Raw genomic sequence first — 25989 nt, 5'->3', positions numbered from 1 at the left:
GTGTGTGTGTGTGTGTGTGTGTGTGTGTGTGTGTGTGTGTGTGTGTGTGTGTGTGTGTACACGCCTGCTGCTGGCAGATACCCAACATATACTTGATGGGTAGAGCTAAATAAGATGTCTCTCCACCTCATGCTAATCTCCCTTTAAATGCTCAGTAATTGTCAATATGAATTATAATGACATTACATTTTTAAAGTATAATCTAGTCATATAAAGCATTAGTGTGCATTAGATATGATCAGACTGAGAGCACAGCTGAGTTTCTGCAACAACGTCTGATACCGTTTTTTTCATCACTATCATTAAGATGGAGCACCCAGATAGTCAGCCTCACTGATTATGTTACTAGTGACTGGCAGTGACCTCTCTCTCTGTGGATGAACTGCTCCAAAAGATTGTCAGGTTTCCCACCAGTCGTTTACAGTCAAAACGCTAATTTGTGTGAGTGCCACAAACTGGTCTCATATTTGTTAGAGCCATAATTTGGTTTCCTAATTTTCTATTACATTTGCTTGTGATAAAAAGTTGAATGCAAAAATTCATACTTAAGCTAGGGAACAGAAATCTTGACTTTTCCAGGTTTAAGCTATGGTAAAGGGTGCTTTAGACAACCTACCAAACAATGTGCTTGTGACTAATGTGTGTTGATATTTAGAGCAAGTAGAACAGGTGACGGCTTTTAAGTAATTTTAAATTAAACAATGAAAGCTAATGTTTGAACGTGTCTACTATGTAGTGTAGTGTTGAAATCATTTATTAATTGTTAAAATTGATCGACAGGAAAATGATCTGCAGCTATTATGGTTAATCATTTCAATCTTTTTTCAAACAAAAAAACCAGACAGTACCTATTGTTAAGGTAGTCACTTCTCTAATGTGAGGATTGTATTTTATTTTATTTTTTATATCATTGTAAACTGATTATCTTCAGTGTTTTTGACTGGCGGTTGAACAAAATAAGACATTCATGTGGGCTGTAAGAAATTGTTACAGGCATTTTGGGCTGTTTTCTAGAAATTTAAAAAATCGAAAAATGAATCAAGAAAATAATTACCAGATTAATCGATGGAAAACATTGCTAGTTGCAGAGTTAACCCTTTTATCGTGATTTAGAAATTTGCAAATATATTAGTGCTGTTGAATAATTAAAATATTTAATTGTGATTATTCACATTAATGTCATAGTAATAAATTGCAACTCATCACACATTTTTATCTATTCTAAATCTCCCTTCATTTCTTTTTGTCCCATCATTTTTTCTCATTTTAAAGCGCCCATATTATGCTCATTTTCAGGTTCATAATTGTATTTTCCGGTTGTACCAGAATAGGTTTACATGGTTTCATTTTCAAAAAACACCATATTTTTGCTGTACCGCCCATGGCTGTAGATTAGCTTTCCACCCTGGGTGTTTAGGTCTGTGTTTTAGCTACAGAGTGACAAATCTCACTTGTTTTAGCTACAGAGTGAGACATCCCAATTTCTATGCTATCTATATTGGGAGTGGCACATGCGCAGTAGCTAGATAAGGTTTATATCAGCTAGCTACTGTTTCTCCAACTTTGGCCAGTACAAGACTTCTTCTAAATAAGGGCGCACTTTTGGAATACCTGCAGAATAGGGACATGTAAGCAGTTCTTTTGGAGTGTGTGTTGTAGCAGTGTTTTGCCATTGAGAATGAGCTAGCATGCTAGCGCTAGCATGTGCTACAGTACACCTCATCCCAGTTAGTTACGTAGAAAGCCGTGCAGATTTTGAACAGCTCACCCAGAGCCTGAAGGCAGACACCAGAAATCTCACTCAAAACAGTAGGGATAGTTTTTTTCCAAGTTTGTATGTGTGTGATGCACCAGAGATACAAAATAACACCCCAAATCCCAGAAAAAAGTGTTTTTTTTTCATAATAAGGGCACTTTAATGCTCTTATCAACATAGAAAAGTGGATTGGCTTGCTTTGTGCAAGTGTTTTTTTATTAAAAACAACATTTGTATATAGCCTAGTGTTTCACACGTAACATCCTCACTAAAAGCAGTCATTCACATTCAGAGCTAATAATCTCTCACTCAATGTTACACTGTCCATCAATAAAAGGGTGAAAAAAATACTTTCACGAGGGGGCAGAGAATTTGCTGTGAAATTAGCTGTGCTTGGCCATCAAGTGGTATTTCAGACTGGACGTGCTGCAATGATAGTTTGGTTCACAATGACAAAACACACAGATCAGCTAACAAAACCATTTGGCAACATTTAAAAAGTATATTTTCCATCCAGACTGTTATTGGCATCCATTTTGTCGTCTCACGCTCACCATCCAATCAAAACGTAACGTTACTACTCTTTGGTTTCGTTTTCGGCCTAGCTAGATCCGGTGTGGTGTTGTCGTTTTTCTAACGTTACTAATTGTTGCAACAGAGAGTGAAAAAAACTACAAAGTTTGCTAGGCCAAAGAGAACGTTAATTTCACAATAAAAAAATGTACGCTGTTAAAATAGGTTGGTGTTAACGCCGTTAATAACACATTTAACTGAAAGACACTAAATTCTATGCTTGGATTCCACAGCTTCCACACGTTTTCATCTTCAAGAAACAAACTAAGCCACAACAATATTGCTTTAAATTATTTCTTTCCTGCTGTTTAACCATGGTCAACTTTGTGCCCCCACCATGCTGAATTGCAGCCTGTCATGCTGTCCAAGTCTTCATAAAGCAGTGGCATTTTCATGCTATAAATAGATATTTTTTAGCAAAAGGCCACCGTTACTCTCTCTTGTCTGTCTGCAGACAAAAAAATACCAATTTTGTCCTGCTTCCCTTGAGTTGAATCCCCTATTTTACTGTCACTGCTGTCCTGTATTTATCACCTCTCTCTTTTGTCTCTCGCTTCTAACCCTTTCTTCTTCTTTTCTCTTCAGCCAACATCTTCCCAGTTGTTGTCATGTGAAAATGATCTGATTTGGATTTGATGGAAAGGGGAAGTCTCAGGCAACATTTTTCTCTCAGGCTACACGTAAAATTCCACCTAATTTGCAAAGACTAGCAGAGCGTAACCCCAAATCTACACTTGTACACAAGGGTCTGTTACCTGAACTTAACAATTGATTGGTTGAACTTGTTGGGGACACTACGCAACCTAGGAGTAAGTGCTGCTTAAAATGTTGAAGTCAGGGCAGACTTACTTTACAGGATCCATTTCTCTTGGGAGAGTCCAAGCAAGAGCTCACCTAAAGGTTGAAAAGGATGGGGATTGAAAGAAAACGAATATTCTTGTCAGTCCCTCCAGGAATTTGCCTAGAAATACAAGTTTAACCAATCCTCGTGTTATTTTCTAGAGCTATTAATCTCGTCTCATCCCTGAAATACATTGGCTTAGTGTAAATGAACAAATACTTTATTCATAAAACACATTTGTACTACAATAATACATTTTGCTACATAAAACACAAGTAATTTCATTTTCTTATGTACGTTTCTTTAGAGGTTTCTTTTGTTTATTTCTACTATTTCCACACAGATTTGTTGTTCACAGTAATAAGTAACACAGAAAAAATTAGATGCATCCCCGGACGCATGGGTAGTGAGTTTACTGCTTCCTTTTGTAAGGTCCGCACCATGTGTCTGAGACACATGGTGCGGACCTTGCAACTTTACTGGGTTTTACAAACGGCTTGCAAAGAACTGAAAATTAATTGTGTGATAAAAAATCTACAGTATCACAGTGAACATTGAGTCTGATTTTTTTGGTTTCTGAGTCATGTTATCCCTTTGCTGTAGGTGCAGATTGATTTGGAAAGCCAGCAGATGGACACGCTGTGACAAATTTTCTGAAATCCAGCCAATTTCAAGACAGTGATTTTTATTATTTTCTGAAATGAATATAAACCAAATGATGCCTGGATGATAGGAAAGACACAATCAAAAATCAAAAACTCTGTACTATGTTTGTAAATGGTTGGCACTAATTTAAAGGAACATGCCAGTTTGTTGACATAGGTCTTATTACGGTCTACCCTAGCTGGAGATAGATGGGCCAATACATTTTTTGACTTATTGCATGCATTGTTTTATTCTGGTGCAACACCGCCAGCACCGCCACTAGTTAGCTTAGTTTAGTGAATGGAGACCTAAATGGCCGCTTAGCATGTTGTGAGTAAGAGTGAGCCAACAAATAGCAAAGCCCAGCTTTGGCTCGTCTTCCACCCAATATAGTCCCAAATTTTCATTTCTCTAGCTTACCCCTTCCCCTTCCCCTTAGTTTTGCGCATTCACGTGAGAGTAAGGGCTGTCCCAATAGTCATTTTGATCGAGGGGTAGGGCTAAGACAAAGGGGTAGATACCCCTTAGTTTTAAGGTAATCTGTGACCTTACTTGAAAGTTAGGGGTACCCAGAACACTGTGCAGCCATGCAACAATGGTGACCAGATCAACCAGAGAGACTCATAAATATAAGTATTTTCAACTTAAATAATAGATTTTTTTGTTTGTGCTATATACAGTCCTGTATATATATATATTTGCAATCATGTTCTAATTGAAATGTTGTTAAAAATCGCTAGCTTGCTATGCTAATGCTAACTGCTAATAACAACTGCTTACACGTTACATTGCTGATTTGCACAACAGTCCCGCATTTCTCTGCCTTGAATGGACTCCATGCAGGTCTACAGTTTTAACTAAACTCCATTAGCAGCAAATTTTGTTTGATATCAGTGCATAACACAACTACTTACTTTGGAGATTTTGATACATGCTTTATATATACCATCCTGTATCGCACAGGAACGCAGGAGGACACCTGGCAGCTAATCCACTTTCAGGCTGAAAATGAGCAGAAGTTTCTTAAAACAAAAAATGCTGCAAAGCAACTATGGGAGTGAGTCATGTGTTCATGTTGTAGCCATTCATTGTTGTATTGGTACTGTATATTAGTAATCATTTGTAATTAATTCCTGTTCATGCAGCTGTGTATTGTTGTTGGTTATGATACAGGACATCAGACTGGTCTGGAATATCAGACTGGCTGTAGTTTTTTTGTTTGCTTGTGGTCTTGTGTCTTTTTTGAGTTTTAGACATTTGAGTGCCTTTTTAATATGTATGTGACATGAGAATTATGGATCTACTAGTAACGGTTCTGTAATATAATTTATTTTTATATAATGTATTTGCCTGTTATGTTTACTTTATTGGGCAATAAAGACATATTTTTGTCAACAAAGGAAAGTTTCTGAACATCAATGACATTTAAAACAGTGGTAACTTAAACAGATAAACACACCATTCAGTGTGTATGAAAATATTTACTGCAAGCAGACCCTTAGTACTGTAGTAGCCTTCACAGATAAGAACATCTGCCTCTGCACCACCACCACCACCAAACTGAACATGAAAGAAATATAAAATATATACATGCATGTGACACTGTTGCCAAAACCCACGCAATCGACATACACACACTTGCAGATGGCATCTTGGAAGTTTGTTTAACCAAGGGGTGTACCATTTCATAGCATGTTTTCCCCCCTAGCCCTTGCCGCTTGTTTTTGAGGGCCAAGGGCTAGGGGGAAGGGGAAGGGGTAAGATAGAGAAATGAGATTCAGCCTTAATCTGCAATGCTATTTGTACTTATTGTAAATAGGCAGGCCACAAGAAGTAATTAGGGTGCTGTTGTTTTTTTGTTGGCTCACTTTTGTTCACAACATGCTAACTGGCAACATACGATTCCATTCAATACGCTAAGCTAACAAGCTAACGGTGTTGACCGGACTAAAACAATACATGCACTGAGACAAAAAAATGCGTTGGCCCATCTATCTACAGCTAGGGGAGACCAGGATAAGCCCTATTTCAACAAACGGTGGCGTGTTTCTTTAAGTTCATGGGCTAAAATATGCTGTGTCATCGTTACAGTACTTTAAGACTAAAAGCAGCTGGACTACAACACATCAAGCTCCTTTTACGGCTGCTTGAAGAAATTGAAATGTTGCACACTGACCACAATTGAAACAAACACTTCAATTGTAATCATTATGTCAGCTACCTAAACACTCTGTGGTGAAAAAGCCTTGAGTTGTTCTTGATTGCATTGAGTGTGTTCAAATCATACCTGCAAACAATTTCTCTATATTTGATTATTGCACATAAATGGCTCTGGTTTTCTCAATAAGCAACAGACTCCAATAATGTCTTAATTATCACTGTTAGAAATACTGTCATTATATTTTGAGTTACCTTGGCAGTTAAAGGATGGAGGGGGGATACTGTACACATTTTTGTGGAGTCCACATTCTCATCATTTAAATACAGAGATGTAGATGTAGCATTCAATGTGGCATTCAATGTCAATTGAAATTACACTGAGAATATATCCTCCTCTAGGGTTCCATTTGCAGATAAAAGTAAATGTGTTAATTGTAAGCTGAAGCCCAATCCACATTCATCAGGTAGTTGCATGATTTCCATCGGATGCCGTCACCTCTAATACCCTGGGGCACAATCCTTCAGTACGTTCTTCTAGAGACATGCATTAAAACAAAGACAACCACCCTCTGAGACCCATTGCCAGTGACCCTGTTAGACAGTAAACACACTTCTGCCAATATAGACAATTACATCATTTGTTCCATGCAGAGTTTTTATAAAGCAGCCACCTCACCAGCTATGCACTGACGTACATTTCCAAAGATTGTTGCAGGAAGTACGTGCTGGTGTGCTGGTGGTAGGCAAAAGAACATACAAAAGAAAAAAACAGACACTCTGTAGCCTCTGGGAGGGGGAATATTTCATCCCATAAAAGTTGGTTCATCTCCCTGTGAGCATTTGTTGTCATAGCAACAGGAGTTGGGAGTTTATGTTAGGTTGGCTGGTTACTGGTAGGGGATCATGGGACATGAAAGGGGTCAATGAGGGGACTGCAACCTCGCTGACATCATCAACAACCCTGGTTTCCTCCACACTAACTCATGCCTCCTTGCCCTTGTCTACAGGCCCAAATGACCCCATGCCCGCATTTATTCATACTCTTTATTCATTCATTCATACGTGGGTCACAAATAAAAATCTACCAGGCCAGAATATATTGAATGAGTATTCTTTATGGTTATTCTTTATTAAGTGCCAGCTGGAGCAATCAGACACTGATCTACGTTCATTTATTACAATTTGAACTGCAAAACAAAAACTAAAAAAACTTTCACCACCCAGACCTTATCTCATCCTCACCTTGTCTATTTATTATTCTATTCAAAGACACACTTTCCAGCTATTTCCCATTTCCTGCTTTACATAAACACACATTTTTCATCCTGACACACACTCTTCTAACACACTTTGTCTCAAATGTGCATAGACCACCATCTGTCCTATCCTTTCTCAGTCTCCTCTCCTTACTCTGTTAGGCAGACTATTCAAATCCCCAGCCTGATAGACCCCGTATTCACCCACTGTACATTCAAAATAGATGGAGCTTTGACACATAAAGATAGCAGACCTTGAGATTCAGCTCACGGGGGGTCTCACAAGATACTTAACTAGAGTGTTGTGTAAACACATACCGGTAGTGGTGATAGCTGTTTCATCATGACTGAGGAACAATGATTTCTGTGCTAAACAGTGACTGTGTGAGCCGCCTCTCTGTGTCAATGTAGGACTGATATACTACAGGCAGAAAGAAGGGAACGGATTTCAGTGAGTGTGTGTTTGTGTGTGTGAACAGGTGACATTATCTGTCAACTGAGGAAAATGGGGACATTCAACACAGACTGATGTGAACACTTTGGATGTTTTTCCAGGTGTCTGTGGAGACTCACTCTTGACAGTGGCAGTCCTGGTGCAGTTGTAGAGAATAGCCAGCTCTCCAAACACTTTTCCTGGCCCCATGGTGCAGAGCTTCAGGCTCTCCTTCGTCACCTCCACCTTCCCGTCTGAAACATGCAAAGAAATACAGGTACGCCATTAAGCATAATACTATTTAAATTACACGTCCTTTTAAGTCAAGTGTGTGAGTCCTCTGCTAAGTTCAATATTTGCAGCAAACAAAGTTTCAGCAATGAAATGGAGTTCATGATAGGTGTCTGAGGGCTTTTGCTTCATTTTGGGGCCACCCAGCCAAGGTGGTCTTAAATCACTGGGCTGGAAAAAATGAGATAATTTTGCAATGTGGAGTTTTCAAGGGCTACTGGCCTCCTACCAAGCCTGTGCCTGGCCCTGTTAAATAGAAATGCGGCAAGAAAGAAATTCTACTTAAAGCTTAACACTCTATAACTCACAGCCTAAAGGTACATTCGACCATTCACAAAGAATGCTTTAAAACAGCAGCAACAGCGGTAAGGTTGGAATCACATTTCACTTTTCACTTCTGTCTCCAGCATGAATACATTGAGGGGATGGTGGTGGTGCAGTGGATATGATTCATTCCTTTGGTATGGGAGACCTGGGTTCAAATCCCACTGAGATACATCAGATATGTGCAACCTCTGACATATATAGCAATTGTAAGTCTCTTTGGATAAAAGTGTCAGCTAAATGACGTGAAACGTGTCATAAAACAACATTATCTACCATTTCTGATGTATGAAGAGCACTATTTAAGGAAAACTAGCTTCTTTTGACTCTATTAATCTAATAGATTTCAATAACAACACTATTTTGCCAACACAACCACATGCTAAACTAGGGCACTCAAAGATCGCAGACCTCCGCCAATACATGCCCTATCTTAAAATGTCTGCACCACAGTGCAGCACAAACGCTCTATTTTGCAATGTAAAAAACTATTAGATTTTTTATTTTATTATAAATGAAATAATTTGTGTATCCATCTTGCGATTTGGATCCTCTCCAAAATGAAACAGGTTCCTCCTTGGCCCATGCTACGCCCTTCAACCAAGCCTTATGAAAATCGGGCCAGTAGATTTTCTGTATTCCTACAGACAGACAGACATAATTAAACTGAAAGCATAACGTCCTTGGCAGAGGTAAATACGCTACAGCTGCCATCATGCGGCTGCAGAAATGCACGTTAACGTCTTAGCAAACGTCTTGCTGCCACTGTGTTAAGACAAGCCTCTTTAAACATGTACACTTTCCTAGAAACTAAGCATTCCAGCGGGACCTTAACTCTGATTCACAGAGAGCAAAATCCCAAAGAAAAGTCAGCTCCGGGCTACTGATAAAATATGGTAAGATGATAAGAGCAGGCAAGTCATCCACAGAGAAAACAGTTTGACACATTATCTTGTTAAAGAGGGCCGGAAACTCCTTTGACAAAAAGCTTCCAAAACGCTTGCCACGTGTCATGACTTTGTATTTTTCCACTTTGAACTTTAGTGTAACTTTTTCACAATGGTAAACAGTAAATCATCCATTAACACCCAGCATGAAACTATAAAGAGAAAATCTTCAACCATGTGTGTCACCATCTTAATGTCTGCATGTACTACCCTGCTGTTTTAACTGCTCATGTTGTGTCTGAACTTCCTGTAACACTCTCATCTTTTTCCACTCGAATAGAGAAACAGCTGGAGATCAAAATAACTAACTGGGATTCCTTGGCATTTAAGCATTTTAACAATGCAGTGCCTATGCAACTTTCATTATTATCAGCTTACAGTAATTATTTATAATCCCTGTCTTAGATTCAGAAGAGAAAAGGTCTGTAGTCCTCGGAAATTCAACCAAATAATGGAGGTGATCTTTGGTAGGGAACACAAATGTTCAAAAAAACTAAGGGTCCAAGGCATTCTTCTGGCAAAACATTAAAAAAGACTTTATTTGGATGATTATTTCATGTTGAAATTACTATCACATGTTAAAATAGATAGATACATAGCGGCACAATCATCCTTCTTTTTGACTGATTGACTGAAAAGCCAACGCGATAAATATCTTTCACATCTCTCACTTAATTGCTTCTTTCAGTTTAATAATAATTGCACATAATCACGGGGCTGCTTACTTTCAGAAACATTTGCACTTGGGTTCTTAACGCACATGGAAAAAAAATGTAAAAATACTCATTGTAGATTGCAATTTCTTGTATTTTGCATTCTATTTTCTACTCCTTCACATTTAATAACATAAAAAAGACAACTTACTGTAGATTTCTCTCAGAAAAGAGGAAACCCTTGCTGCTTGAAGAGCAACTATAAAAACGTTTCATTATGAGTATAGCTGAAATCATTTTTGTAGCATTAATCTAGCCTTCCAAAGTCTATGAAGACTATAATTATGGAGCTCAATTTGCTGCAAGAATTAAGTCTGGAGAACAGCCATTGAGGATCAATTGAGCCCAACAAATGTGTGCCATTCTAATCAGTGAACTGTGAGGGGTGATGTGATGCTGATGTGACTAGCTTTTATTGCAAACAACTGTAAGTCTGTGACTTTTGATTTCTTTTGTCTCTGTTTTTTTTAACGAGCTGATTAAGCGGCCCACAGAGTGGCGCTCTCCGTAGCCAGTCCGACTGATTTGCAGGGGGAGGCTAGTATGGTCTTTACCCATAGGCCTACGGTGCTCCTAAATTATTTTTTCCAGTTTGCGCACTTATCTATTTTTAGACTTAACGTTATATGATCCACTAGTCTCTATACCAGTATCAATAAGCTCTGTCTTTATTTATTTTTGTGTTTTGAGAAATTTGGAACCGGGCCCTAACAGAACTGGGTCTCAAAACCCATCCTTACATGTGACCTCTCAAAACCCCTGAGCTCTTATTACATCTGGGTGTATAACAATGGATGATGAACAGTTTAGAAGAAAATTGACGATGGTTTCCAATTCAAGAAATGTAGGCGAAGACCAAAGTGTGTTTCTTGCCTTCATCTAATCAGGTGTAGAAAGGGTTCATGTTGATGTGCGTGAAGGAGACTGTCTATCATCAATTGTACACCCAATTGGAAGTGCCTCTAATAAGCAAAGCATAAATAGGTTGCTTGGATCCATCAGCAAAAGAGCACCAACATGGCCTTTTGGTTTCAGGATGAAGAATCAAAGAAAGTCTTTCAGTGATAAATAACCCAATTAATCAGTTATTTGAATTCCCTTCATTCAGAAGTTCACAACAATCCATCCGCACAAGCCAACACATGGGCCAGTTCATTTCCTGTTTTCCTGTCTAATAAAATCTGCTTTATCAAAATACTTTATTACAGTAGCTCCAAATTAACTTGTAATTCACCTCACATATGCAAGTTTATTTAAATTGTATTCAAATAGAAATACCACAGGCAAATACACAGCTCTCTCATTGGCCAGTCAATCTGATATCAAAGTACAGTACATTTACATCTCACTGAGCCATTTACAACAGCTGTTTGTTGCCCTGTCTAAAGGCAAATTAAAAATGGAAAAGAGGAAGAACTAAAACATTCATGATGCTAAAAATACCAATTGTATGGGGGTAACATGCTGTTGAGGTTTTCCCTGTCAATGTATAACAGCATGTCTTCTCCCCCTAAGGCGGTGTATTGTGTTAATGGATGATCATTTGAATGCACACAGTGGTGAGCTCCACACTGCTGGGCATCAGGACAGACCTCGGAGCAGACTTTCCTCTGGCTCAAGATCAGAGGTAATTCTGGCAGCATTCCAAATCAAAACGCTGCCGTCTTTTGGGTTGACTTTATCTCACACTGGTGCTGACACTGATAAAAAGTTGACGCAAATGAGCTCCTCCTAGCCATATAACAAGAGTAATTTGAATAATCCTCTATGATCTGAAGGATGTATAACTAAAAAAAAGTTATTTTTGTATTTAGATTTCTGTCTTTTAGACTAAATCTAATGAAACAACATGGTTAAATTAAGGATACAGGCATATTTGTAATAATTTACTCAATTGTGCCCCGGCATGTTGCATGTGACACAAGGTTCTCTAACCCCCAAATAAATTTGGATAAAAGGACATCTGCTGATTTCCAAATGGTGTCTTTCACACTGAAGCCATTAGGCTGTGTCTATAAATAATGAGTTTTAAGGGTCAGGTGCAGAACACTGTTTAATTCTTCTTCCTCTTCTTTCATTGATAGTTTATGTTTTTTCAATCAACACAAAATGGACATCAAGAAACAGGATGTGGGGGAGTCTGAAATCCCTAGAGGATAACATATAACCACCATCCCATCTTGATGGGCCTTTTTCTTCCGCCACTGCTCAGGGATCCGATTACCCGATCCTATCCATTAAAGCAGTGGAGGAACACTGACAGTAGATTAAGCAGAACATTGTTGCATCCTGCTCCGACTGGTAGTGGTGGCCTAAAGATTAAAAAATCAAGCTTGAAACTGGAATGTCTGGACCAGCAGAATAATCTGGGTGGGGAAAGAAATAAAACAGTGCTTGCCACTCCTTCATTACCACCACTGAGGTGCGCAACACATACAGCTCCAGTAGAGCTCAGAGCTCAATGCTCAGTGGCCAGCAGATCAGACTGGGGTTATATTGCAAGCTTCCATGTGTCAATGTGTAACTGTGTCAATGTGATCAGCGGCGTTCCTGAAAAAGAGAGCATTGCTCTCAGTGACCTGAATAAATACAAGTGGAAAAAATGGGGTTGATCATGACCACTAAAGGTTTTAGGTGGTTCAACACTATTGTTGGCAATTCACTAAAGTGACTTCAGGTCAGCAATGATATGTTTGTGAAAATAACAGTCGCATTCTGTCTGAAAGTTTGAATGTTTTTTTAAAGGAGAAAGCCATGGGAGAAACAAGACTGAAAGCTCTTTTTGGTCAAGCGTGGGATCAATTCATCAGGGACTGAAATGTGTCCAGAAACTCCCAGGGTTTCAAATTCACCATCTGCTCTATATTTTTTTTTTAAAGGAAAAAAAGTGGGTTAAAAGATCTTAAGAAAACTATAATTGGTTAAAAAATGTAAATAGTGGCCATAAGTGTCCTTTGATTCATCAGCTCTGAGCAGTTATTTGTGTTTTTACCTTGATTTAAAAAAAAGGACAAAAAAAACAATGTGACCTCTCAAAATGTTGATATGTTGATATGTTCATACTGTAGCTGCCCAGTCACGGAAAATGAGACACATGAATCAACACATTGGGCAGACATCAGAAAATGAAAAATAAAATAAGATAGATGCATCTCAAGATGAATGCAGCCACTCTGCTTTACATTCATTGAAAAGAAATTGAAAGGACCGGATGTCAAAACAATTGTGTTTGGGTTTGAGGCTAAATAATGGCTTAGTAAATGATCAAAATCTAAATTAAAAGAATTGGTAATTTCTCCCGATCACAGAACTGTGACCATGGTTCACTAATGAAGACTTGCTTTTCAAGCACAAAGAATGTATGATTTTTCGCTCCAGTAAGAAAACAAAACAAGCCCAAAGAGTTTAAGAAAATACGGATTTAAACTTGAGCCAACAGCAAGAACAAACACAAAGACAGAGAGTAAGAGCACTGTTACGTTATTAATCAGGGAGTGTGGCTCAGAATGGGAGAATCCTACATGAAATGTAATGAAAATGTGAAACACTCAGTGTTGTTGTTTCAGAGAATCCCTGTTTGTATGAGTGCAGACTGAAAAAATTCAAGCAGCCGGATGATGCATGACTGGTGACTGCCAAAACAGGGATAGAGTGTGGGTGTGTAGAGGTGTGTTGTCTTTGACTTGTGGAATGCAAATGTTAAGATATTTTTAGTAGGCGAGTGGTTACCTCTGCACATGTCACCCTGAAAAGTTGTTGTTCTGCATCTTGGGTGGGCAGCAGGGTGAAACTCTGCTGTCATGTCTAACAGCTACGTCTGATCCTAGTAAAAACCTCTACCATACGCTGCAGGCGGCTGCTGTCCCTCTCCTCTAATTGTATCATCGCTTAGCTTAAGTTGTAGCTTAAATTAAAGAGAATAGTTAGCAGTATGACACAAATATAGCCGTTTTAGCTAATAAATATCATACTATAGGCCCTGACCGAATAGTACAACTTTGAAGCCCATGATGCTCTTAAACCCTTTTAGTTGATATACATAGTACACTCAGTTGCTAGTTTGTAAGGCACACCTAGCTAAAACTAATGCAGTTCAATACAACGGTCCTGCATGAATCCTACCTTCATGAAGGTTATAATGTTGCAGTTTGGTGGAAACAGATTTAGAGAAAAGATGATTTAACTTTAAGATCATTTTGGTGGGCTGACTGCAATTCTTGACGCTGCAGCTTATAATGCTGACAGGTGTTTCCATTACTTTGTCCACCCCATTAATATAAGGGCTAAATAGCAAAATATTTTAGCTATCTGTCTGTATAATGCTATCTGTCTGTATAATGCAATACAGTCCAACAGCACTACAATCTACAGCCTTCAAAATGACCATACCCTTGAAGGAAAAAGTATTATTATCAAGTCTGGGCCAATAGTATATTAGTTAGCTAAAATTGCTATAGTCATTGAATTATACTGCTAACCACTGTCTAAACTTTAAGCTATAACATGCTCTATTTAGCTATGTGGTTAGATTAGGTGGATAGCTGCAGCATGTAAACATATAGGCTGGTCAATGTTTGCCCTGAGTAGTCCATCAATGCTCCACAGAGAGGCACGTCTGCATCATCTCCAAAAAAATACATGTGTTGACTTTCATCAACTTTCAGTCAACAAACTTGAGGAGAAGTCTGCATAGCCTTCTGCAGCTTCAGAAATCTGATGATGGAGTATGAAGATTGCAGTTCCTGCACCGTTCAGGGGAAATCCAGTAATGTTGTAAGAAGTGGTATCAAATAATTCCAACATCAGCATGCGAGTGATCAAGATGCTTTGGTAATCTTTGTTGCAGTCGTGTCAGCTGTTTTCACTCAAAACCTACTTTCAACTCCTAATTCAATAAAATTCAGTGAAGTGATTAGCGTCAGACAACTTAAATCTGTTATGGCTGCAGTGCACTCAGTTCACTTTCATTTTTTTGTGTTCCACCATTCCTTCTAACTTGACGTAAGCAGAGAGTTGTGTTTATGTGGACTGCTCTACATGTTGGCTCTTAACACGAACTAATTGACGTCAAACACTCTTAAATGTATGCCATTTTTTATTACAAGAGTAACAAAAGGAAATAAAAAAGCTGTGAGAAGGCAAGTGGAAGAGAAACAGAAGGACAGCACGGGAGGAAGATGAGGACGGACACCTGATGCTGTGGGTGAGCACTGTTGAACATCATATCATTTGAGACGATAGCACTTCACATCCTTTTTCAGTTCAACTCAGGCACCCTCACACAGGGCTCCCTGCCGTCGGCACGGTGAGAAATTGCACTGCAATTTTTGTACAAGTGGTCTGTGAGACCTAAAGACACAAAAAGCAAGTTGAAAGGATATGAGGGACTGCTGGTTTCATCCTTTTTACATCATTTTACCTGGGAGACAGGGGTACAGCAAGAACACAATGCAGTGCCACATGTCTACATTTAGAGCCTTTCAGCCTCACACTGAAGGTTACTTTCATTCAGTGGCAGTAATAGGACATTATGATATTCTACTGCTTCTCTCCTAGTCATAAAACTCAGATTATGGCTTTTGTGTTGACAAGCTGATTGATAGCCTGAGCAGGAGGCAGTAAAAATGATCATTTTGCATTCCCAGACCAAATCACAGCGTTTTAATTAGCCGTTAGCGTACATGCCATGTGCACATACTGTAGCTTTTCTTTTTTGCAGACAGACTTAATTAGACAACGTCAACATCAGAATACAGATTATTATGGCATCTGAAGTGCTACAATAATGGAACTCTTTCATTTCCGCAGCCTGCTCTCAACTCATTTTAGTACCTGACTGTGTTATTACAAACATGAGAAGGCATTTACAGGGAAATTGGAATTCTGTGTCAGTGTTGTCAGAGTGTAGGGAACACAAATAGTTATACAAACACACACATTGAGTATTTTCATACATAAAAGTATGCATATACATATGATATAACGCTTATTATAATGATCTAATGCCCAGCGTGAAGCGCATGGTGCAGGTACGTTTAGGGTGTGTCAAAGTCCACTTTTGCTAGTTTGACAGTGGAAAGAAGGGTCCGTGCGACAAGCGCATGGTTCAAAAAGGTTGTACTTAGTGTCTTCATTAATTCATAAGTGTGATTTGGGCGCAGTATGCAATAAACCAATCAGAGTGTCATCTCCCATTCCCTTTTTTTTGAGGCTATATTTTGGGCATCTTAGGCCTTTATCATATAGGACAACGGAAGATGTGAAAGGGGGGAGAGAGGGGGAAGGACATGCAGCAAAGGGCCACAGGTCCGAATCAAACCTGCGGCCATTGCGAAAAGCGCTGGGCCTTAGTACATGAGGCACACGCTTTGTCAGGTGATCTATCCAGGATCCCCATCTTTTGCATGTCTACTGTATGTGCTGCTGTGCTGCCCTTTGTGTGTTTAACAAGCATAGTGTGTGTGCTGGGCATAAGCCCAGGTGCAGTTTATAACAATGCTGTGCTATTGACTTTAGACCAGGTTTTTGTTGGTCAATGACACAATCACTTTCTGTGGCCTCAAGATAGCAATACGCCAAGAGTTCACCTGAATGCACCTCCCTGTGAGACCAGCACGCCCATGGGCGCAAAGATGGGCACAGGTGTATTTTCTATTTAAATATTGACATCTGCGTTGGTCTTAAACTAGCAAAGACACTTGCGTCGGGCTTTGTGCTGCATAGGACCCATATATTTAAGATACATTAGCAATGTGCTGCATTTGCGTACGCGTGCACCAACACTACGTAACACACATTTACACACACACAAAGTCAGCTTTGTGATTTGTACTTTGTAAAATTTATATGGAAATGTAAGAATTCCCATGCTGGGGTGGAGAGCATTTGACAAAGTTCAAAAAGCGATCAAAGAGATTAACTTTAGCACAGGAGACTCAATAAAAAGGTGGTAAGAAACCCCTTATCTTAAGGTCTCCAGTAAACCTTGACTCCAGTGACATTGATTGATGAAACCTTTCCAAGCTTGCTGTATTCAGCCTTCATCAATAAAAGTCACTAACACTAACCAACCTCCAAGACTTTGTCACACTGTCCTCAGGCAACATTGAGTAAGTTTACATGCACACAATATTTCATTATTATTCAAAATATGACAATATTCCAAATTTGATACAGGTCATGTAAACAGCATATTCCAGTTGGATATTCTGAATAAGGCTATTTTCTGAAAATAGCATTTTCTGATTAAGACGTGGGAAATTTCGGTATTATTAGAGAAACACAGCTACTAACATTATCCAAGACTTGGAACAGATTTTTTTTATATGTGAACACATTGCTACGCCAACCTTTTCAAGAGGGATGCTGTGTTTGCACGGTACAAGTCTGCCACCCCTGGTAAACTTAGAAAAAAAATCGTATATTTCACAGCTACATGTAATATTTGTATTAGTGGAATATTAACTTTCATTAGCCATGGAAACAGCTTAGTCAGAATATTGCTTTTTATCATAATTAGGGCAAAAAACAGAATATTGTGGATGTAAACAGTCAACGTTGAACGCTTGAATGTGAACATTTTTCTTGTTGTTTTTATATTTTTATAATTTATTATTTTTTGACATGCACATATGTGGTACGTGTGTGAACAAGCACACAAGTGTGTGTGTGGGGGGGGGGTAATCTGGTCTGCTACATCACTGTAGCAGAGCAGATTACTCGTCCCCTATCGTGTATCCTCAGTGTGAACCTCAACAATACACAGCTTATCCACTTAAAGCAGACTCAGCATCCAAGTCTATGGCCATCACCTCCCTATGCACTCTCTCTCTCTCTCTCTCACACACAAAAACACACACACACATAGAAAAGAAAAATGTACTCAATACAGTTGATGTACAAAATAAATTGAGTTTTAAATATAACATTTGGTAAATACTCCCCTCGTGCGATGCTCGTGAGCTCTTTTTGTCTGTCTGCCTTTCTTCCACTTCTCTTATGTCACATACACACACATACACACATACACACACACACACACACACACACACACACACAAACACTCCGCTTTCATATATTCCAGATGAGGAACTTTCAAAAGAGGGATGAAGGCTCAGGGATCATAGACAAATTGCTCATTAATTGTTGCTCTGTGGTGTATTCATTGCTCCTCCGTGGAGTAAAAATAGGGATCAATTTGTATTCTAGAGTTCAGAGGTAAACAATAAAGGCAATCTCACACTAATTCGAGAAGAGGAAATGAATATTAAAGAAAGGTAGAGAATATAAAGAGAAAAGCAGATTGAATATGAGATAAGATGGACAGGTGGGTAAACAGAAACAAAGAAGGATAAGACAGCTGTGTAAAGGCAAAAATGATAAGCAGGTGGAGAAAGATGGGTGAAAAGAGGACAGATTGGGGTCAAAGCTGGTAAAATGTGGAGAGTGGTGAAGGGAAACTGGTTTTGTATTTAAGCATTTCAAATTGATTACTTAAACCTGTGTGTGTGTGGGGGGGGGGGGGGGGGGGGGGGGGGGGGGGGCGTGTGCGTTTGTGTGAAAATGTGAGAATGAAAGAGAGAAAGTGACAAAGGGAACAACTTACAGGGAGAGGGGGCAAATGAGAAAGGACACTTGCCGGGGAGAGAATATTTTCACTTGGTGTTCAGGGCAGATGGTGCACTGCTCAGCGTAGGTAAGGTTATTAGTCTGCAACACACGCATGCACACCATTTGCACATAAATGGTGCATTAGCTGACGTTTTATTCTTCTTGATAGAGGTATTTCAGATCACTAGGCTATCGTATGTCAGCAAAACCAGCAAGCCACACGAATTTGGTGCATTGTGTAGAAAACAGTTATTTCCTGCTGCTTTGCTCATGTTTTCCACTGAGATTTCTGCTATTCTTAAATAAACAATGTATTTATGATGCAGCTCTGAACTGTACAGGCTGTGCATCTGTTTAAATTTCAGCTTTGAATTAGAAATCAAATTGTGAATCACCAGAAAGTAAAAAAATGTTTTTTTTCATAGTAATCGTTTTTTCATGCTTGATGGATCAACAGTTGCCATCAGTCAAGTAAATAAAAAGAATTGAGCGCACACATACACCTACTGCAGGTATATACAATTCTAAAGGTGTAAGTGAATTAATTTATATCTCTGTAACATTTGAGGCGGGTCAAATGTTGATTTATTAATGTGCAACTTTGTCAATCTTTTTTCTCTGCACTTGCCTCTATTTCTTTATAAAGGGGAGCTACCACCTAACCTGTCAGCCACCTTTGATATGTGTGTGTGTGTGTGTGTGTGTGTGTGTTTGGGGGGGTGAGAGAGAGAGACAAAGAGAACTAAGAAGAGGGTTTACATGTCATTCCAGTTACAGACCCCTCACCTTTTCCCCAGAGGACGTCCTAATAAACCCCAACCGACAGCCTCACTAGAGTTATGAGAGCCAATAGCCTTGAAGAGTGCGAGCTAGACTCAATCTAGTGGTCATAATAGTATTGCACGTCCTTTTACTAAGGACACACACAAATTTTCTTTTTAGGCCCAGGTAGTTGAAATAGAGTTGCCCTAAGAAGAAGCGGGCAGGATGAGTCTCACTGAGCCTCGCAGTGAGTTAAAATTCATTCATTTACAATTGGCTGCTGTACAGTGCTGTTAGGATACAATATGTGCAGCAGTAGTTGTATTGAATGTTGGCTACATGCTGTATTCTCTAGGGCCAATCAAACCAAAATATGTAAGCCTCAACATTTTATTTTCCTGCATTAGTTAAGTTGCCAGGCAACAAAGCGGTGCAGTGAGTTTGTGCACTCCCGTTTCTGTAACCAAATGTATTCTATTTTAACATCAGCTTATTAATGTGAATATATCATAATAATTAGCGGATAATTTATTAACAGCAGTAGCTGCAGTAGTTGTAGCAAATAATACTAGAAATTGCTTCTAATTTGCTTTACGTATGGTGTACCACTCTACTGTATAACACTGAATCTCACTCAGTTGATTATATCTCTATACTCTGCTCAAGATGAGAGAGGAGCCCATCTCCCTTTGCTCTGCCTCGCTGGCCAGTGAGCACAGAGGACATCTCCCTGAAGACTCCAGTCTATAGCAGAGTAAGAGGACAAGTCCTGCTGTCAGAGTCTCAGGCAGAGACATTCCTTCATTTGGTCTCTTATCGATTTTTTTAGGAGATTGATCAGCTTGTCAAGTGGTCACCTGCAAAACTGCTTTGTCTTTTGGCTGGTGTCAATTAAGTTGACATGAGCTTTAGGATGACAAGCTGATATATTTTATACCAATCCCTTTTTTTCGAGTACAAAACAAATATGTTGAGGAGCTCTGGAGATCTGTTTTCATGTCAGGTTTTAATAACTCTGCCTGTAAGGTAGAGTACAAGGTGACAGAGTCGAGATAAGGTTTTTTGCAGAAGCTAAGGAACATTATCACAGGTTAAAATTTGCCTGGAAATGAAATGCAAACAGACACATGTGCCTCTTAATTAACAGTTTTGCTTACATTTGATTAAAGATGCATGCAGATCAGTCGATGCTCACACACACAATTATACCTACCAAGCATCTTGACTGTCATATTAAGGAGTAAAAACTATTAAATACTCCCCTTACAGAGAGAAACTAGGATCGGACCACAGTGGATAAACATTGCTATTCATTGGTATTCAGAGATATATCTCAGTCAAAGCAGCAGGAAAGGAAAATGACTGTCAGGACTGGTTCAGCATAAGCTTCAAAACAGCACGTTGTTTAATTCTGAAATATTCTATTTAAGCCTCACTTAAACCTGGCGTTTTCTTCAAGAAATCTGTCAAAATATTGGATGTACCTTGCCTAAATGAGGTCAAATTAAATACTTGGGATTCTATCCAATTTGTGTTAAGAAATTGTCAAATCCCAGACATATTCTCAAATCCCCTGAACACCTCCACCTGAATGAAATGGTCTTCAGTGCATCAATGGTTGCATTGAATATGGTAACCTGTCAAAGAACCTGTCAATGTAATGTGAACACTTGGGGTTTTAAGCTGAATCTTTTTCCTTACTTTTCAGTCTGCCCTCCCTGTACACGTTGTAAAAAGAAAATATACACATGAGGGCAGAGAGCTTGTTCTCCCTAAAAGATAACAAATAGAAGAAAATACACAGTTAAAAGTCAATATCAAGTATGTCTGCATCCCGAAGCTAAGCCTTTTTCCTTTGAAAACAAGTGCTTCTCTTAAAATAGATGAAATTCATAAAGAAAATCCTAAATGGAAATTCAAAATATTCATATATGAATGCAAAGTTGGCTCCAGGAAACCAGGTTAGGAGAGACCTCAAACATCTTGTTAACACAATAAAGTTGTCAAACAGAAGAAACCTGTTCAGTTTCTTCTACAAACTGTAGATACAGAAATACAGCACAGATTCTCTTACCCTTATCTTAACAACACCAAACTATTAAAAATCTTAAAATAACTAGCTGTTTTTTGTTGTAAAAATTTGTTTTCTATGATTTTACATTGAATGTCCTTTCATTTTGGATAGTGTGACAACACATGCAATTTAAATTTGTCAACCTGGGCAGTGTAATAGATATTTTTTACGACTGTCTTGCATTTTAACGTAATTCTTGTTACAAGTTGGACCAAATGTTCTCTTCATAGGTTTGCATTTTGGCCGAAGCCCAATATTTAGTTTGATTATGCCATCCAAACTAATGAACAATTCTCTATTGTGAAAACTAAGGTTTCAGCTCTGTTTCACCTTTTAACAAGTTTACTCGTAACACTGTCAACAACATTTCATGACTGTTGAATGATTCCTATCAAGTAAAGCAAGGGGGTTTAATGTCAAGGAAATACTTGAAAATAATTGGATACGATTACAATAGTTATTATCATCATTAGCCACCTGTAAGGGTCTTTGCAGGTGACATATCCAATCAAAAACCTCTCTCATCTCCATGGAAACATGAGCTTTTGTCTCAGTTGCAATCAGTATTTTAAAGAGGACTGTCAGTTACAGCCCAGTGGATGTGACCAAAATACAACCAACCGCTACAGCTGCCTCATCATGGCTGCGAGCCAGTTCCAGGATGCATTCTTTTTTATCAGCTCCTGTTTTGTCTGATCTTCAATTATCAGGTGCATCTGTAACAAAAGCTAGCTGCTCTGAGGTTTAAACAGGGAGGCTGTGATATTCTCTGAAACATCAGTCTAGGCTCTTATTGGAGATGAGATATGCATATGCTCTCATATTAAAAAGAAAAGAAAAAGAAATGTAATAATGTGAAGCTAAATTATTCTATTTTTGTATTGGTGTAGTTTACTTGTGCCTTATATGGTTACAGGGTGCGTGATTTCGCTGTCAGCCCCATGGAAAAATGTCAATGATTAGCTTGCCAAGTTGCAACAAGAAATGACACTACTGCCTGAGCACTGAACACTTCATTTGCTAGGAAAATTATGTACAATGTTGGGCAGACCCAGCTGTGTGTTTGACATGACATGGCACACTCAGACATCCTGTCAGTGTGCATGAAAAAGTCCCATCCTATCACAGGCTTCCACAGACCTTGGGCTAATGCTTAATTTGTTTTATATGCAAAACAAGTCAGGCCAGGGACGGTTATGGTGGAAACTGCTGCCAAGGGACGACAAAGAAAGAGAGCGAGAGAGAGAGAGAGAGAGAGAGAGAGAGAGAGAGAGAGAGAGAGAGAGAGAGAGAGAGAGACAGACAGACAAACAGAAATTGGAGTAGAGGGCAGCAAGAGAGAGATGGCAATGTTCATTGAATATAATATGGTAAGCCTACCCTAAGGATTTGAAAATAGGAAATACTTAGCCGAACATTTGATATTAGTGGCATATAACCACTCTACTTCAGAGAGGAAATCACAAAGCCCCTCAACAATTATTTTTCTTTCAGATTTTTATCTTTTGTTTCTCTTTCTGTTGCGCTCAAGAGCAACCTATTCATCATGTCAGCATAACGCTGGCTCATTTGTGACCTACTTTAGCATGACGAGTCACCATTGGTTCAATTGACTTCCCCCAGCCTCCCCTACAGGGAGAGATTCAAATCTGCTCAATACCTTCAGAATGGGTGACTGGCGTTGAAAGGCCACCGGCTCACCACCTCAAGGTTTATGTTCTCGCTTTCTGAATTTTCCTGTTTTCATCCACAACTACCCTAACAGAACACAGCGGAGCAATACTGAGGATATGGTTTCTAATTTCTTTAATTTGTTGTCAGTGAATTGAAAAAACAATTCCCTGACTTCCCTAAATTCTCTGTCAGTTGGCTGTTGTACAGCCCACAGTTGTGTTTTGCATACACTTTGCATTAAGCCAATTACACATTCGACTTCTCTCTGCAGTCTACAGATAAGGGCAATGAGTCACGTCCTTCTTGCAACAGCCAACAGAAGTACTCAGATCATTTCCTTAACTAAACGGGCCAATACCACGATGTAAAAGCACAGAGGTATGATCAGCAAAAAGTCCCCAGCCATACCAGCATTTCTGTTAAAAAGAAATATGAGCATGCTAACATGGTCACAATTTCAATGTTAACATGTTGATGTTTAGCAAGTGTAATATTTACCATGTTCACCATTCAATTTTGGTTGAGATATGTTAGCCTGGACCAAAGGGGTGGAGTGATCTGTATGCCATCCCTAGAGCCACACTTATGTATTTCTCTAAGATGACAGGACTCATTTCAGTCATAGTTGCCAAAACAAGTTAAAAGAGCTCTGCTGGTCTACTGGTCTATATCATCCCCAAGGGTCATCTGGTCATCTCCCTAACACAATAACCCTTAAGGGCGTTTTCAAACCAACAGCCTGGTGCTGTTTGTTTGGGCAGGCAAGAACGCAGTAATCAAACTAGAATAGAATGCCTTTATTGTCATTAAACACAAGTACACGGTATTTGTGCAACAAGATTGAAGTTGCACAAAATCTGGAGCGGTGTGATTTTGGTGAGAACGTGATCCGTACTCGAACCGCACCAACTATACAAACGCTGCCAGTCTGAGCTAATGTCTCCTGTAGTCAGGTGTGATTAGCAGTCTGCAATGCAGCAGAGTCGCAAACTGTAGCAGCTTGCTGTGTTTCTATCACAGAAATAAAGTGCGGTCAAGCTTGTCCCTCACTCGTATCTCCGTGATCAAACCAGCCGCCGCTAAAATTGGAGGCAGAACATTGTCTCGGTGACTAGAGCAGACATCGTAACGTCTCTCATAAAACAATGTCTGATCATTTTAATGAAATGCTGGTTTGACCATAAAGATGCAAGAAATATGCACTAGTCCAGGTCCAGAACACACAATCTTGTTCCTGTGTTTACTTTCTTGCTCTCACCCACAGAAATATTTGACCAATAAGAGTAGTGGACGTTCTTGCGTGATTTGTAATTATGCATTTTGGTACGCTTGGATTTTTCCTAGTGTGTAACCAAACCGAACCAAACCAACCAAGGGCAAACCGCTCCAAGTTTACAAACTCACCATCTGATTTGTACCAAAGCAAACAAACTAAAGGTGTAAAAACTCCCTAAAGTTAATGTTCTTAGTTGCGGAACAAAAGGTTTTCGAATTCCAACCCACTGACTCATAGTAGACCAGATGAAGACAGAAAGCAGCCATAACACCTCTGCTAGCATCCCAACACAAGAGAAACACAAGTCTAGAGTATGCTTTTAGATTGATTGGATTTGTAGTAAAATTAAACTAAAAAGTGGTCTATCTTAGTTTAGAAAAATTGTTTTGTTGGTATTTTAGTTGTACCTTCCCACAAATCCATTTTTAACAATGTTTGGTCGAATGGGGCATCCAGGAATTGTATTTCTAACCCAATAATCAACATGGTGGCCGACATGAAATAATAGCAACAATCAATATCATATTTTCTTGTAGAAATATTAACCTTTAAATGCCACTGTAAACTCACTAACAAGATTCTAGCTTATCACGTCCCAGTTTCTTTATTCTCCTTCTCTCTCCTGCTCTTCTGCTATGTTGTTTAGGCTTTGAGAGAACTATTTTCACCAAACATTTTGAATCCATATTTAAACAGTTACACCAAGCTAGTTACACTAGCCAACTGCAAGTTATAGAAGTTTGAGAGTGAGCAATAATAGTGATCTATATGTGCTATATTTCTATATTTGAATCTGTATAATGTCTGTGAATGTCCATGTTCACCTCTATTTATTGATCAGTTACATTGTGCAGACACTGACTGAGGCAATTTTCCCTGAGGTCAAATCGATTGTTAGGGACGACGGCTTCCTAAACGTTTTATAGCGGTTTTGACCAATCATGTGGCAAAAATGCCTTTTCACAAATCCCTTAACAGCGGCAGCGTGAACTGTTGCGTGCTGCTGTTCCTGTCATCAGAGGTCACACTCTGTATCATCAACGCTCATTTTAGAAAAATAAAAAAAATAAAAAAATAAACATACTGAATGAATACTGCTGAAAAAGAATGAAAGAAAAAGAACTGTGCAGGCACACAGCATCACACAAAATGAAATCAACAGGACATTATTGACTCATACAGCAACAAAAAGTGTAGTTTTGAATTTTAGTTCATTGGGCTGCAGAAACCTATCAATAAGGTTTTTTCAATTCTTTTCTATCATTGTCAGGCTGGCCCCTTCAAATCGTACCAGACACAGCCCTACAGATCCACTTCATTATGTTAAAAAAAGAGTAATTATTTACATCTATTTAGGGTAATTGCACTCTTTGTGCTTGTGGTTTTCATTTCATTGCTGAATAGACATTTTACCTCTGTTCATGTGTGCTTTTACCTTCCATGACATAAACCAGTGAGCCCACATCGCCTTCCTTAATGATACAGCTGTCCTTTCCATACTCCACAGGGTACATGCAGTCCACGATCTCTTGGATCTGCGACAGCTCAAGGTTCTTCATGAAGTCATTGTCCAAGATGGCCTCCTTGATTAGATCCTTGGACCTGGAAACGAGGAATAACAAGATCATCACTTTGCAAACAGCACTGGTAGAAA

The 25989-nt window shown here is 39.0% G+C and overlaps 1 protein-coding gene across 2 annotated transcripts in view; it reads right to left on the bottom strand.

The window, feature by feature from the left end:
* Window positions 1-25989, bottom strand: part of LOC117960504 (cGMP-dependent protein kinase 1) — a 76736-nt gene that overhangs the window by 39911 nt on the left and 10836 nt on the right. For both annotated transcript variants that reach the window (XM_034898446.1, XM_034898445.1), the window contains exons 2-3: window positions 25771-25937; window positions 7805-7918 (exon numbers count right to left, since the gene is read on the bottom strand). In XM_034898446.1, the coding sequence (XP_034754337.1) occupies window positions 7805-7918; window positions 25771-25937 (281 nt within the window). The remainder of the gene's footprint in view (window positions 1-7804; window positions 7919-25770; window positions 25938-25989) is intronic.

Source organism: Etheostoma cragini, chromosome 17, assembly GCF_013103735.1.
Source record: "Etheostoma cragini isolate CJK2018 chromosome 17, CSU_Ecrag_1.0, whole genome shotgun sequence".
In the NCBI taxonomy this organism is placed as follows: domain Eukaryota; kingdom Metazoa; phylum Chordata; class Actinopteri; order Perciformes; family Percidae; genus Etheostoma; species Etheostoma cragini.
This window is presented reverse-complemented; position numbering and strand designations above follow the sequence as displayed.